At 42.3% G+C, this 13,195-nt stretch overlaps 2 protein-coding genes across 6 annotated transcripts in view; one reads left to right on the forward strand and one right to left on the reverse strand.

Annotated features, from left to right (window-relative positions):
- The first annotated feature begins 2,758 nt into the window (after positions 1 to 2,758).
- On the forward strand, positions 2,759 to 4,549 carry nr0b1 (nuclear receptor subfamily 0, group B, member 1). Its single transcript, XM_069154186.1, has 2 exons — positions 2,759 to 3,647; positions 3,958 to 4,549. Exons 1-2 carry the CDS (start codon positions 2,993 to 2,995, stop codon positions 4,197 to 4,199), a joined length of 897 nt encoding a protein of 298 aa, XP_069010287.1. The 5' UTR covers positions 2,759 to 2,992; the 3' UTR covers positions 4,200 to 4,549.
- Positions 4,550 to 8,998: 4,449 nt separating this feature from the next.
- il1rapl1a (interleukin 1 receptor accessory protein-like 1a) overlaps positions 8,999 to 13,195 on the reverse strand; it is a 159,049-nt gene continuing 154,852 nt past the window's right edge. For 3 of the 5 annotated variants that reach the window (XM_069154178.1, XM_069154176.1, XM_069154177.1), the window contains exons 10-12: positions 12,832 to 13,002; positions 11,801 to 11,845; positions 8,999 to 11,276 (exon numbers count right to left, since the gene is read on the reverse strand). In XM_069154178.1, the coding sequence (XP_069010279.1) occupies positions 10,555 to 11,276; positions 11,801 to 11,845; positions 12,832 to 13,002 (938 nt within the window). In that variant the 3' untranslated portion in view covers positions 8,999 to 10,554. The remainder of the gene's footprint in view (positions 11,277 to 11,800; positions 11,846 to 12,831; positions 13,003 to 13,195) is intronic. The other 2 variants (XM_069154180.1, XM_069154179.1) reach the window with 1 other exon arrangement.

The raw sequence follows: 13,195 nt of genomic DNA on the forward strand, positions 1-13,195 counted from the left end.
ACAGAGTGCTTTTGGGTTTGCATCGTACATGCAGTCATACTGATACCAAACTAAAGGTCAACAACAATACAAAAACCCTAATACAAAATAATAATCCCATTAGTAAATTTGAATGCAGTGCAGTGGTTAGAGCAATTCCCTCACAGTGAGAAGTAACTGGGTTCGATCGCCACTTGAGGCATATGTCAGTTCAGAAAAAGGTCATACTCCAAAAAGTGATAATAAAAAAATAAAAAAATAAATAAATAAATAAATTGTATATAGTATAGCCAGGGCGATGTGGTTAAGTTTGATGTTTTGCCGTGACACAGGAAGTTGATGTTTAAGGTCAAACAATGCTCCAAACCTCATGAAACTTTGCACGTGTCAGTCCCCAACTTTCATGAGTTTTTGAAGATGTTAAAGCCGCCGATAAAAGCCAATTTTTTTTAAGAAGAATAAGGAACGAGATCGAGAACAAAATTAATTATTAAAAATTTATATGCGGCCCCTGGCACGCTGCATGTCGGGGATCCAGCGGGTCGGGGCCGCCGGCTCCCCGACGTGCAGCACACAAGGGTCTGCATATTCCCGCTGCTTGCAGTTATAATGTTAAAGTTATAATCTTAATGAAATCAAACTAAATGTTTGACACTATTTATGGCCAACATTTTCCAGCAATCATCATTTAATGTATAGGTCTATAGATTCTGCAGTTACGTCTCTTTATGTTAAATTTTATAAACCACCATTCCAACCCACAATGCATGAGGGACTCACAGGAAATGATGCGCTCGTGTAATCCATCTTAATTTAATTCAATTGACAAGAGGCTTGGCTGTTTATGTGTCACCCTGAGGTTGGGGTAATACTGTGTGAAATATGATCAAGGTGTTGAATCAGTGTTTGGTTGCAACAAGTTCAATATGAATTTGGGTCTGTTAAGACCAGACTTGTTTTTCTAACCAACTATACTAAAATTGTAAGAGTATAGCTTCGGTTTAAAAACAAAATCATTTTATTCATAGTTTTCAGTCTTCCTTTGATTTATTTAGATGCAAAAGTTGTTCATACAGTAAAAAAATGTTAAAAAAAACATTTGTTACTGTGACAGAATATACTGTATGTTCCATAGGCTCCAGCTATTGAAGCTATGTGACCTTGACACTGAAACATCCAAGACTGTTTTTTTTTTTTTTTATAGCTTCTGCTTTAGTTTAATGTAAATCTGAATTTTATGTGCACAATTTTGATGTAAACTGACATATTTGGTACTTTCTGACAATCACTGTATTTAAAATTATGCACAATAGCTTCAAATAGTATTTGGGTACTCATCATGAGCTCGGGGTCAGTGGGGTTTAAGATTTTAAAGAAATACTGAAGACAGATTTACTCTGTCAGATGAAAAACATGGTGGAGTGGGAAGCTACTTAAGTCCAAATCTGATAAATAAACAAAGGAAGAAAGGGAGGATCCGAGAGCAAGACAAAGAGCGACATAGCACTGTAGCTGTCTTTTCAACTCTGTGCTTTTGCAACAAGACATAATGTAATCTCTCCTTGAGACGGAAGGATTTTTATAACCTGCGCTGGCTGGGCCTTGAGCAGGAGAAGAGACAGGCTGAGTGAAGGCTGTTTATCCTGCAGTGTCCTTGATATAAACATGTGAAAAATCTCTCTGTTTTTTCTCTCAGCTAAATCAATACAAAGACATTCGGCCTCTGAACAATGTTGTAGCACTACAGCAAAAGTTTTTCATCCTGGCTCTATTCATGACTGCGTCCTTCAAAAGAAACAGCGCAAGGGACACTGTGGTCCTGCTTACAGTGATTTCATGAATATAGCCATGCACTCAATGTCATCCTTTCTCCACACCAAAGACAACTTTCCGTGAAGACCCTCATTTGACAACGCCATGGTATTTGTTATGTGGCCACAGTAGAACTGCTACTTTTGCATCATTCTCCCATTGTGTTTCTCAACCTGAACTTCTTTGCTTATAGTTTCTGCCTAGTTAACCTCCTCTGTAATCACTTCTGATTTCCCCCGAGGCCCCTTCCTCTTCCCCCCTTTCGGGTAGCAGCCAACCCTAACCTGTGATCCCTCTTAGGAGCAATTAAGATAAACCTCTAATTCATCTGCTTTATCCCGACCTGTCCTTTTCAGTCTCTCACTCACTGACCTCCACTCCTCCTCCCCCGCTGCTCCCCATCCTCCTTTAGTGACAGAAGCAAGGAGAGCACTGAGTCATGACATCATAATTCACCAGCCCCAGTTTTCACGGTTAAATCAATATCAGTGTGTCCGAGTCAAGGTTGGAGGCTGGCCTTCGCAGCTCTGCTCTTCCTACTTCTTTCTAGTGGAAAATCATATAAATTGTCCCTAAAATAATTAAGCCTTCAGATTCATCTCTGGCCTATATTTTTTACCGGCTCCTGTCTGATAAACCGCACTGCCAGAGAGTCAAGGTAATGCTGAGAATAGAACCAGTTTCTGATTCCTTATCTGTCTCTTCCCCTTTCCTTCACTCTCACAAATACAGTGTTTTTAATTAAGCAGGCCAACTCACTGTAGCTTTTTGACTTTGATGTTATAACAAATTGTGCCATGAGGATGAGATGATGCAGTCATTAGTCTTCTATTTAGATATTTCTTAACATTTCATAGATTAAAGCTGCAAGTGTACATCGTGAATTCTTGCAAAAATGACTTCTTTTTAAAAAAAAAATTTTTTTTTTACACTAGTGTGTCTTGAGTATGTGAGAGCTCTGAGTATGAGAGAAAGGGAGGAGGAGAAAGAGGAGGTGTCTGAGCCTGGGGAGGCGGAATATGCAGAGTCTGAACAAGCTCTCAAAGCGTGGGGAGACACGGGAGCTAATATAAACGTGCTGCCCTTCACTCGGGGCTATCAGGGGCTAAGAAAACAGCGCTACCTCTGCCACTGACCTCCGGCACTTCAGAGAGACAGCGGGACGCGCTGAGGTCCGGCCCATGTAGAGCGGCCAGCGGTCATGGCCACGCTGGAGGGCTGCCGCTGTCGGGGTGCCAGCAGCCGAAACAACAACAGCATTCTCTACAGCATTTTGAAGAGTGAGAACCTTGTGACCGCAGAAGAGCAACAACAACAACAACAACAACAACAACAACAACAACAACCCCAACAACAGACACTGCAACACTTGTTCCAGAAGACTCCCCCCTCCGGCTCAGCCTCGCTGCAGGAGCTCCGACAGCAGCCGTGCTCCTGCGGCTCGATGCGGCGTAGAGGTGTCCTCCGCTCCCCGCAGGTAACCTGCAAAGCCGCTTCCGCGGTTCTGGTGAAGACGCTGCGGTTCGTGAAAAACGTCCCGTGTTTTCGTGAGCTGCCGGAGGACGACCAGCTGATGCTGATCCGGAGCGGCTGGGCGCCGCTGCTCGTGCTGGGACTCGCGCAAGACCGAGTGGACTTTGAGACCACGGAGACGGTGGAGCCCAGCATGCTGCAGCGCATCCTCACGGGTGTTCCGGACAGGCAGAGCGAGGTCCTGGCCGGCCAGAGCAGGGGTGCAGCCGGTGTCTCGGTCATGGATATCGACGCCGTCAAAGCGTTCCTGAAGAAGTGCTGGAGTGTAGACATCAGTACGAAGGAGTATGCGTACCTGAAGGGAGCTGTGCTGTTTAATCCAGGTGGGTCAACGCTTTCTATTAAAGTTATTTTACGCAGGTGGCACACAGCTGATTTACAGGTGCCATATGTCAAGGCATCACACAGGCTACTTACAGTTACTTAAACTGGTTTATTGATGAGCTATCAAGGATCAAAAGTTTGGTTTGTTTGAAAATTTCTGCCCTATATTCATTGAAAAGAAGCATATGTTGTGCATCAATTTGCTAAGGCATGCACGCAATAACCTGTAAACATTTGCAGCATGTTGAAAACCATACTGAACTTACTTTTTCTCACTTTCATCTCCCTTCTCGCCATCTTTTTATTCAGATCTGGAGGGTTTGCGCTGTCTGCACTACATCCAGTCGCTTCGTCGAGAGGCGCACCAGGCTCTGAACGAGCACGTCCGGCTGATCCACCGTGAGGACACGACGCGGTTCGCCAAGCTGCTCATAGCTCTGTCCATGCTGAGGGCCATCAGCCCGCCGGTGGTCGCTCAGCTCTTCTTCAGACCTGTCATAGGGACCGTCAACATCGAGGAGGTGCTCCTGGAGATGTTCTACGGAAAGTAGGTCACAGGTCCAAAAAAGACTGAGATGAATTCAGCAAGCTCAGCTGTCAGATGGACTGAGATGCTCCAAACTCTGCGGTGAGGGCAGATGAGGAGGATATTTGGGACTTATTTACAACAACTATATGTGGGAAATCTTCAAGGACTGTAAAAAGACCAACACAAGCAAGAGTGTGTATGTGTGTGTGTGTGTGTGTGTGTGTGTGTGTGTGTGTGTGTGTGTGTGTGAGAATGAGAGAAAAAGAGAGTGTGATAAAGAGATGTAATAATAGAGGAAAAATACAATGCAGCTGCTGAAATTCATAACTTATTTGTTTTTATATAAACTATTTTTCTATAATAATAAATAAATAAAATATTACTGTTTGAGTGATATCTGCTCTTTCATCGCTGACACACTTTCCAATGGAGAAAGTGAAACATCAGTCATATACTGAATCGTGCGCTGGAGATAATATATCTCAGCACATAAGCAATGATAACTACAGTGTTCTTAACAAATCAGATGTATGTCGCCTTGAATAATCTGAGTCACTTTTGATGTCAGCCACAGTTTACAGGAAGTACTGATAAAGACTTTTCACAGCAACAAAAATTAAGACGTGCCTCAGAAAGTCCACAGTTTGGTTACTCATATCAACTGTTTACAGTCCAGTGCAGAAGGTAAGTGGGAGAGTTTTGGCTCTAAATATTGGTGGAATGCCATGTTAGACCACCAGAGTGCAATGGTATACCACATGCAGCAATTGTGCCATTCACATACATCACCCTCCCTATATATATATATATATATATATATATATATATACATATATCTGTGTAATAAAAGTGCCTCAGGTAATGTTCTGGCTGTCCTTCCAACTCCGGCCATTACAGTTTGGAGTTTTGTGCAGACTAAAATGCCACTGGCAAGGCATAAAGTATCCAGAAGAAAGACAGAGGACTGGCTCCAGAAAATAAACTACCCATAACCCACAGGAAAAGCATCTATAGACCGCAAATAACACCAGTAATCTAGGCTCATACACTGTTAGGTTCCGTTAATGCTATAGAGGTATGTAAAGAGACATCACTGCATTAATGTTCTGTGGACAGTGGGGCTAAGACTTCCTGCTGTTACAGTATGACAACATGATTTCATTAAGCGAAGTCCCTGAACCCCTGATTTATCCCTCGAGCAGCTGTAATACTTTGTCACTGTTCAAAGGCCAGATGGCCTTTACCTGTGCTCGGTCCCAGTGGTTTTGTTTTTGCCCACACCGGTAAAAAATAACCATGGCTGAAAGGTTCGTATTTGACATTAAACTCAAACAATGGTGAAAGAAAAAGTCAGATAAGTTACAGTAACAATAAACAGTGAAGAAATATAGGAACAGGAGTAAAAGTCCTAAATTCGGAAGTGGACTTAAGGAAAAGGAGAGAGAACGGAGAGGAGGAGCACAGTGCATCGTGGAAGGTCCCTCAGCAGCCTAACAAAGGGATGGTTCAGGGTCACCTGAGCCAGCTCTAACTTCTGGGAACACTGTAACTACTTGAACACAATAGAGGAAGCAGTCTTTGTGGAGCACTCAGGGATTATTCACAGGGGCGAACTGGAACCGCTGCAAGAGGACTATTGGCCTTAGCAGAGGTCTGCGATGTCCGAGTGCCCTTCTAGTTACTTTATATACTGGGGAGTTTTAGACTTTCCCCTTCAGAGACCAACAAACTATTATTCTATCTATTTTTTTTTTAATTGAAAAGCCATTAGTAAATCTGAATTGTAAAACAGTAGAATAATGGAAATACTCAAGTAAATTACAGGTACTCTCGTGCAGCTGTGTTCAACCAAGTTCGATTTTATTTCTATATTTTTATATTTTTTGAGATCATTGGTCATCATTCTTTAAAGAAACCCTCACAGCCTCCTTGTCACCAATGATCCCCAAAAAATATGAAAATAAAATAGAACTTGGTTGAACACAGCTGCGGGTCATTTTGATCCAAGGACAACAGGAGGGTTAAGCACAGCACTTGTGCTTTGCTACATTTTGACTGAATAAAGGGGAGGACATGAGAATGAAAAAGAAAGAATGAGACAAAGATAGACATACATCTTCTTTGCCAGGAGAAAAAATAGGGAAGATTTTCCATCTCAGTCTCCAGACCATGAAATGACCTCTTGTTTCTGGGTAGACCTTAAAACTGGGAACATTGCCAATGGTGGCTGAGCAACAGCACGACTGTGTGTCTCTGAGCTGAGAGTCGAGGAGGCAGAGAGTGCAAGGCAGAAGCAGGCACATTATTTAAAAAGTCGGCAAGTACGGTGTGTGTGTGTGTGTGTGTGTGTGTGTGTGTGTGTGTGTGTGTTCAGCAAGCAACAACCTTATTAAACTGCTCTTTGATACGGAGTGATTTGATACGAGTCACGTGAATGCACCTGGTAGAAGTGGTTGACAGGTCTGACGGAGTAAAGCTCGTTAGGGATCTCTCCAGTCACCAATGCTGTTCACTTATTATGAGTTTGGTAGCCTTATTTGCTAGAGAATTTCCTGGATTGTTGTTTTGACAAATGAAAAAATAAATTGAAACACTGAAAGTAAATAAAACAAAAGTTCCGTTCATTTTGCAGTCGGTGCATTGCATCAAAAATGCCCTAAAAAGATGAACATTTGGGTTTTCAAAGTAACAATTGCTTTGTTTCTGAGCTTATCTTATTCATATTCACTTCAGAATAACCACATCATAATAATCAAACTTTAATACAACTGAAAGGAGAGAGGTGATGTCAGTAATAAAGCAGGGCCACCAGAGATACTGATTGACGTTAGTGCCAGACAATCACCGATAACTCTCACATACCTCCTGGTGGTGCGATAAAGACGTTGCAGGATAAGAATGAAATGACGCGCGCGCACACACACACACACACACACACACACACACACACACGTGCCACTGTGGACTTTGCTCTGAAGATATTCTTATTCCCCTCTTTCTCTTCTGCATGTTCCTTTTCAATGGGGCCTATTTTCTCTCCAATTAAGTCCTTAATTGCTCAGGGTAATAAAGAGTCTATTAATCCTGCGTCTGCTAATAAAACCCCAGCTGTCTGGCAGGAGGCTGCCAACAGGCAACAGTCACCAGCTTGTCTTGTGGTACACAACACATTGTATGTGTGTGTTTGCGTGTGTGCTTACCCCCAACTGTTGGCATCTTTTGTAACGAAACCCAAAGCCAAAGTAAATTCCAGTGGTTGTGGCCTATTTTTTTAAAATTTATTTTTTAATTGTTTTATTAGTATTGATATAACAGTTTTTGCTTTGTGTTTTTATAGTCTGAAACCGTCAGAGCTTCGCAGCCCCCTTTTTGTGCACCCTGGCTACAACAAAAATGTCCATCGTGTGTCTTTTACGGTAACAAACTCTGTATTTAACTCAATTCCCTTATTCTTCTGCCTTTAACTGAGTCTGTCCCTGTCTTTTTCCTCTGCTCCAGTTTCTCTTTCTCTCTGTTTTCTCCTGGGGTTGGCAGACATCAGTGAATCTGCTTTCTGTTTCTGTGTTTACCAGTGTTCAATCGCAAACGCCTGTTGTAGGTAGTGTTTATCCCCAGGAGATGGCACTATTTGGAAGCACTCACCCTCGCTGTGTTTATGTTGCCAAGCAAATGTCAGGCATCAAATGAAACTCCTTGGCTTTAAGCCAAAACTCTTCTCATATCGACACCTTTTTAAAGGTTTATCTTTGTTTGGCATTTCTGGCTGTGTCTGACAGGAGGTGTGGACGGGGAACAGGGGGGAGTGAGCAAGGGGGAAGCGACAAAGTTCTGCAGCCAGTTTAATACCAGTGAATGGGCAGTAATATGGGTCAGTACCATGAAGCTTTCCAGTAAGCCATGACAGCAGCCAGACAGTAGAATACACCTGTGCTTTGGCATGACAATCCAGAACGTCTGCTGTGAAGGCAGTCTGCTGTTGGCCTTTCTCCTCTGACATTTTGCTGCAACTCAGAATCTTTGTCAGTAATGTATTATGTAATGTGTATCTTGAAAGGAAGAGAGTTGTTGGAAGTAAGAAAAAAAAAAAAAAAAGATAGTTCAAACATATCTCTGGACATTTCGGTCTTCCTACTCTTCTTTTGGAACGTGGTTTGTTGTTTACAAAGCACATTTCTTAATCTCATAAAGGCAATATGTAGTAGATTTGAAAGCTGCCACTTTGCTTAGGTAATGTAACTGATCAAACCCGACATGTGAACACTCTCAACTGGGAAATGAGATGTTCCCGAATGGGAACTTTCCCTCTTCTCAGCTGCCTGAATGCAGCATTACACCCAGGAAACGGGGGTTTGAGTGACACAGTGAATTCACTCTGGATTTCATAAAAGAAATATTTTCCTAACTGCAACAAATAGTTTTTGTGCCGAAGCACTTTTTTTGGGGTATTTTTTCCCCACTTAGGCGAGGTAAAATGTGATACTGACACAGTATGCTGAAATGGACTGCAGGGTGTATTTCATGCTCTGGCGTGATGTCGGTTGGCACATGGACACAACTTTTAAATATGTGGTGGAGCAGTTGGATGTTGAGGGAACAGTTGAGTCGTGTTTTGTTTAAAGCCATTTCAAGAGTACTTAAAAATGATCATTATTGTTCATTTTCCTTGCCAGTTTTTTCAGCAGAATCACTAATTAAAATTGATTTCTACACACGTAGTGGACATAGTCAATTGCTGCCATTTAAAAAAGTCAGTGTGTGATGAACAATGCTATTAGAGTGTAATCAAATGGTGAACTTGGACACGAAAGGAAAACATAAAAAGGAAATCAAGGTTTTTAATGTGCAGTGAGAAAGTAAGGGCAACTGATAATGATTGTGTTTCTATAAAGATAGACATTTCTTTCCAAGTGAAAATTGTGTTTATATATTTATATAAATATCTATATTATATATAGAATACATATCTATTTGCTATGCATACTCAAAAATCACACCTTCAAATATATTTAAAAAGTCTTTCAAAACACAAATGTACTCTTTTCTTTCCTTAAACATGAACTATCCATATGAACCAAATGAATTATCAGGATGGGAATAATATTATGTTTTAAAAACCAAAACATTGAAGATGCTTTACTTTTGAATCTAGAACAGTAGAGGACATATTTTTTGTCATGTGGGATTCAAAAGCCACCTTTTAGTCTCTTAACAAACCAGGAACCACATTGCAAGTGTACAAAAACCAGCAGAACACTTATACACAAATCCTCTTTCTATGGAAGATGAAACGCAAATAGGTATGACTTCTCAAGCAAACTCTTTTCTGTTATAAAAATATAATTCTTTTTAAAATAATCTACAGATTTCTTTTTAAGGTGAGGCATTTCACTATCACTCTAAAACAGCAAGGCTGTTTGTTTCAATAGAAAATATGAAGCTTTAGAGAGAGATCTGCCAGTCTTATCGGTCTATCTGATTGGAGAGGAATAGCCCTGCTCCCCAACCACTCCTCCATCTCGGTCCCAGAGGACGGGTATATTTTTGCCACCTCCTCCTTCTTTTTGCATATTCTATGATTTTTTTTTTTTTTAAATTTTTTTTTTAAAAGAGAGTTTCCTTTTAAACTTGATACACCTTTTACAGGTAAACAAAAAGAAGTTTCAGCTCCTCAAAAGCTCCTGAAATGTCCAGGCAATTCCAAAGGTAAAAAAAAAAAAAGTTCTCTTAAACTACACAAAGATTTCTTTTAAAACAAACAAACAAAAGAACACAACAGCGCAGGTACGTGACATACTGGCTTTCCAAAGAAGCGTGTTAAAACAAGAGTAAGAACCAACTAAAAAGAGAAAACAATAAAAAATGTACAACTCTGTATAACAAGTTAAAGCAAAGTCCTATACTAGAGAAGGCAACAAACATGACTGAATAAAACAAACAAGAGAACAAAACAGGAAAACACTGATGCTACAAATAAATTGAAATATATGTACAGACCCTGTTTTCCTTTTGTTTGTATGTATGCACATTTTTGTGTGTACGCATGTGTGTGCACAATTGCCATAACGTGTTGGTTCTTTAATGTGGAGTTCTTGCGAGTCCATTTCTCACGGGTCAATGAAACAGTGTTTTTATTATATCCCCTTTAGTTCCACATCCGCAGTAAAAAGAGGTGCAGTCCACTTGAAAAACAAGGGAGAGCGTGTCCAAAAAACCTGCTGTACCTCCATCACTTGCTTCTCAGATAAGAACGGCTGGATCCAAAACACTTTTCGCCACAGTCACGACCTCTAACTGTGTTCCTAAGAACTACCAGACAGAGCCTAGTCATGTCTGACCCTGACTGACCTTCCTAAAGCTGACGCGGAGTCTGCTCATCATTACCAGATGACGCTGGAGATGCTGGTTTCCCTCGGCAGCAGAGGGAGCATGGCATTGTTAGCATGCGCCTCCTCCAGGCTGTGTTCTCGGCTCTTTCCGGGCGGCCTCTGTCCGTTCAGCAGTGTCAGTGGGATGTTGCAGTAGGTGTGCTGGTTCCCCAGGGAGGAGAGAGGTGGCAGGGTCCCGCCTGGGGGTATGTCATACTCGTAGCTGCGGTAGTAGTGTTTCTGCCTCATGGTGGTGTGGTAGGTGTTGTGGAACGAGGAGCGCAGCTCTGGGTGGGCGGTGGCCATGGCGGTGGAGGTGGCTGCTGCCATGGAGATGGCGGAGACGGTCTGCAGCTCTCCGAACGGGCCTTGCTCGCTGACGTCCAGCGCCGGCTCGTGTGTGAGCATGGGCTCCGTGCGCCTGAAGGGCATCTCGTACTGCAGCTGCTTCCAGAACTTGGAGTTGAGCTTGTTGCTCTTGGATCCGCGCCACTTGATGACAGTGAGGGTTTTAATGGTGTGTTTGAGAGCCTCCACTTCTTGGTAGTTCATGATGCCGCGCAACTCGGCACACTCGATAAGGATGACTTTGATCTCACCAGTCACCAGCATGTTGCGCAGCCGCGTCTCCAGCTCAAAGATGCTCCAGCCTCGCCGCACCACATAGTTGGGTGTCATAACTATAATGAGGCGTTTGCTCTGGTCTACACAGCGAGCCACGTCCTCAATGTAGGCTGCAGGAAACGAGAGGTCAGGAATGAAAAGAAGAGACATTTATAAGACATTAGAGAGAGGGGGGGAATGGCTCAGTGATGTACACTATACGCATGTTTTTGATGCCATTAAATGAGGACAGAACCACATCACGAAATGGTGGATGAACACACAGCATCAGACACAAAACACAAGACCGTGACAGGTGGCTATTTGGCTCTCCACCTCAAGTATCTGGTATAATAACACTCATTTTGTAGCTTTTAGAAAGCAGAAAGACATGAGGACTCTATATGTTTGTGTAGGTACATATATCTGTAAGTATTCTACTGTATTACATAGAGCAGATCCACATAGCTCTAAATGGGGGAGCAATGATTGATAAAGGTGCACATTCTATAGGACTAGGCTGAGTCTATCTATTGAAGTGGGCCCGAGGTGTCAGATCACACAGCAGTGCCACTCTATGCATTCTCTCTGAAACGTCCTAGGAGCAAGTAAATGAAAGCAGCTGATGCGAGAGGAAAAGACTGAGGGCGAGTACCTCCAAAGAGTCGTGTGTCATCCTGGTAATGCTCATTGGTGAGACCTAAACATAAACATTTTAACATTCAGGTCACAGGCAAGAACACGGTACAGACACAGAAACATGCTCAACACAAGTCGTACAAGTGGGTGCATTTCCTTCTCAATCATCTTTTTTTTTTTTTTTAATTTCACATATGATTAATCACACACCATGTTTCCCTGATTGTACATTCATCTACAATGATTTTGCTTGGCATTGATGCTGTCGGCAATTTTCTTTTGATTAAAGGGTAGAGGCGGCTCAGACAACAGGGCTTGGAGCCTTCAGACATTTCCCACTGATGTTTAATTCTGTCTGGACCGACGAGGATGTGTTTCCGTTTTATCTGTTCCACATGAAGCCTACAGTACAAACACACAGCATCGCTACTAACTAGAGCACACTGTGCACCACTGGCACAGACGCACTGCTAAGCAGAGTTAGCACGCATGAGAATTATGTTCAGACAGAATTTTCATGGATTCATTAATGCATGGATGAAAACCAGGGAGGATGATAAATTTGTTCAATATATCAGCTCCCGGGACACTCTGTATACCATATTCCCACATCTGTAGTACACAGTATAGGAACTTCCAGTGAGAAATGCTATGATCTTCCAGATTTATCCAGAGAAAGAAAAAAAGAGTTACTGCCGGACTGAACGTTCCCTGATTTTGGAAATTTGAAATAATCATCTTTTCATCATTTATGGATGTGAATATTTATTGTGTGTGAGGAACTTCGCTAACAGCACAAAATGTTTAAACACAAGACAGCGACAGTGAAAAACAACACTGATGACAATGAGCAATGCGCCAAACACAGCAGCAACGAATACATATGCAGTAAAAACAAACATGCAGTATATGGTCCTTACACTTCCTCACAGTACGGTACATACCTGTGCATGAACATACCAGCACAAGGGGACACACACACACACACACACACACACACACACACACACACACACACACACACACACACACAGTAATAGTGCTTACTTCCTGTTGGAATGAGGTCTCGATCTGGGATGAACAGTTTGTAGCCGTAATGTTTCTCAAGCACGTCCGGGAGGATCTCCAGGGCAAAGCGCTCCTCCTCCCTGGTCTCCTGACTCCACTGGTCAGGGTCCACTTTGGTGTAGGACAGGTACGCATCATAGTCTTTATTTTCTAAAAAAAAAAACATGATAATAAAGAAACAGCAAAGAGCAGGTCATGATAAATGTGGGTTAAACGCATCGAGCTTGAATCTTGGTTGCCCAGTCAAAACATCACAAAATCAGTAAACTCACAAAACCACTCCTAACACAGAGACTGGATGCTTTGAGTTTGTCCACTTCCTATGTGCCGCTATCTGGCCTTC

Source organism: Embiotoca jacksoni, unplaced genomic scaffold, assembly GCF_022577435.1.
Source record: "Embiotoca jacksoni isolate LCO1_2020_lvr unplaced genomic scaffold, fEmbJac1.0.p SCAF_2, whole genome shotgun sequence".
Lineage (NCBI taxonomy): Eukaryota > Metazoa > Chordata > Actinopteri > Embiotocidae > Embiotoca > Embiotoca jacksoni.

Excerpts from the sequence above, each read along its gene's own strand:
- nr0b1 (XM_069154186.1), top strand. The coding sequence starts at position 2,993 with ATGGCCACGCTGGAGGGCTGCCGCTGTCGGGGTGCCAGCAGCCGAAAC. Across the intron at positions 3,648-3,957 it reads AGCTGTGCTGTTTAATCCAG|ATCTGGAGGGTTTGCGCTGT; the intron begins GTGGGTCAACGC and ends CTTTTTATTCAG.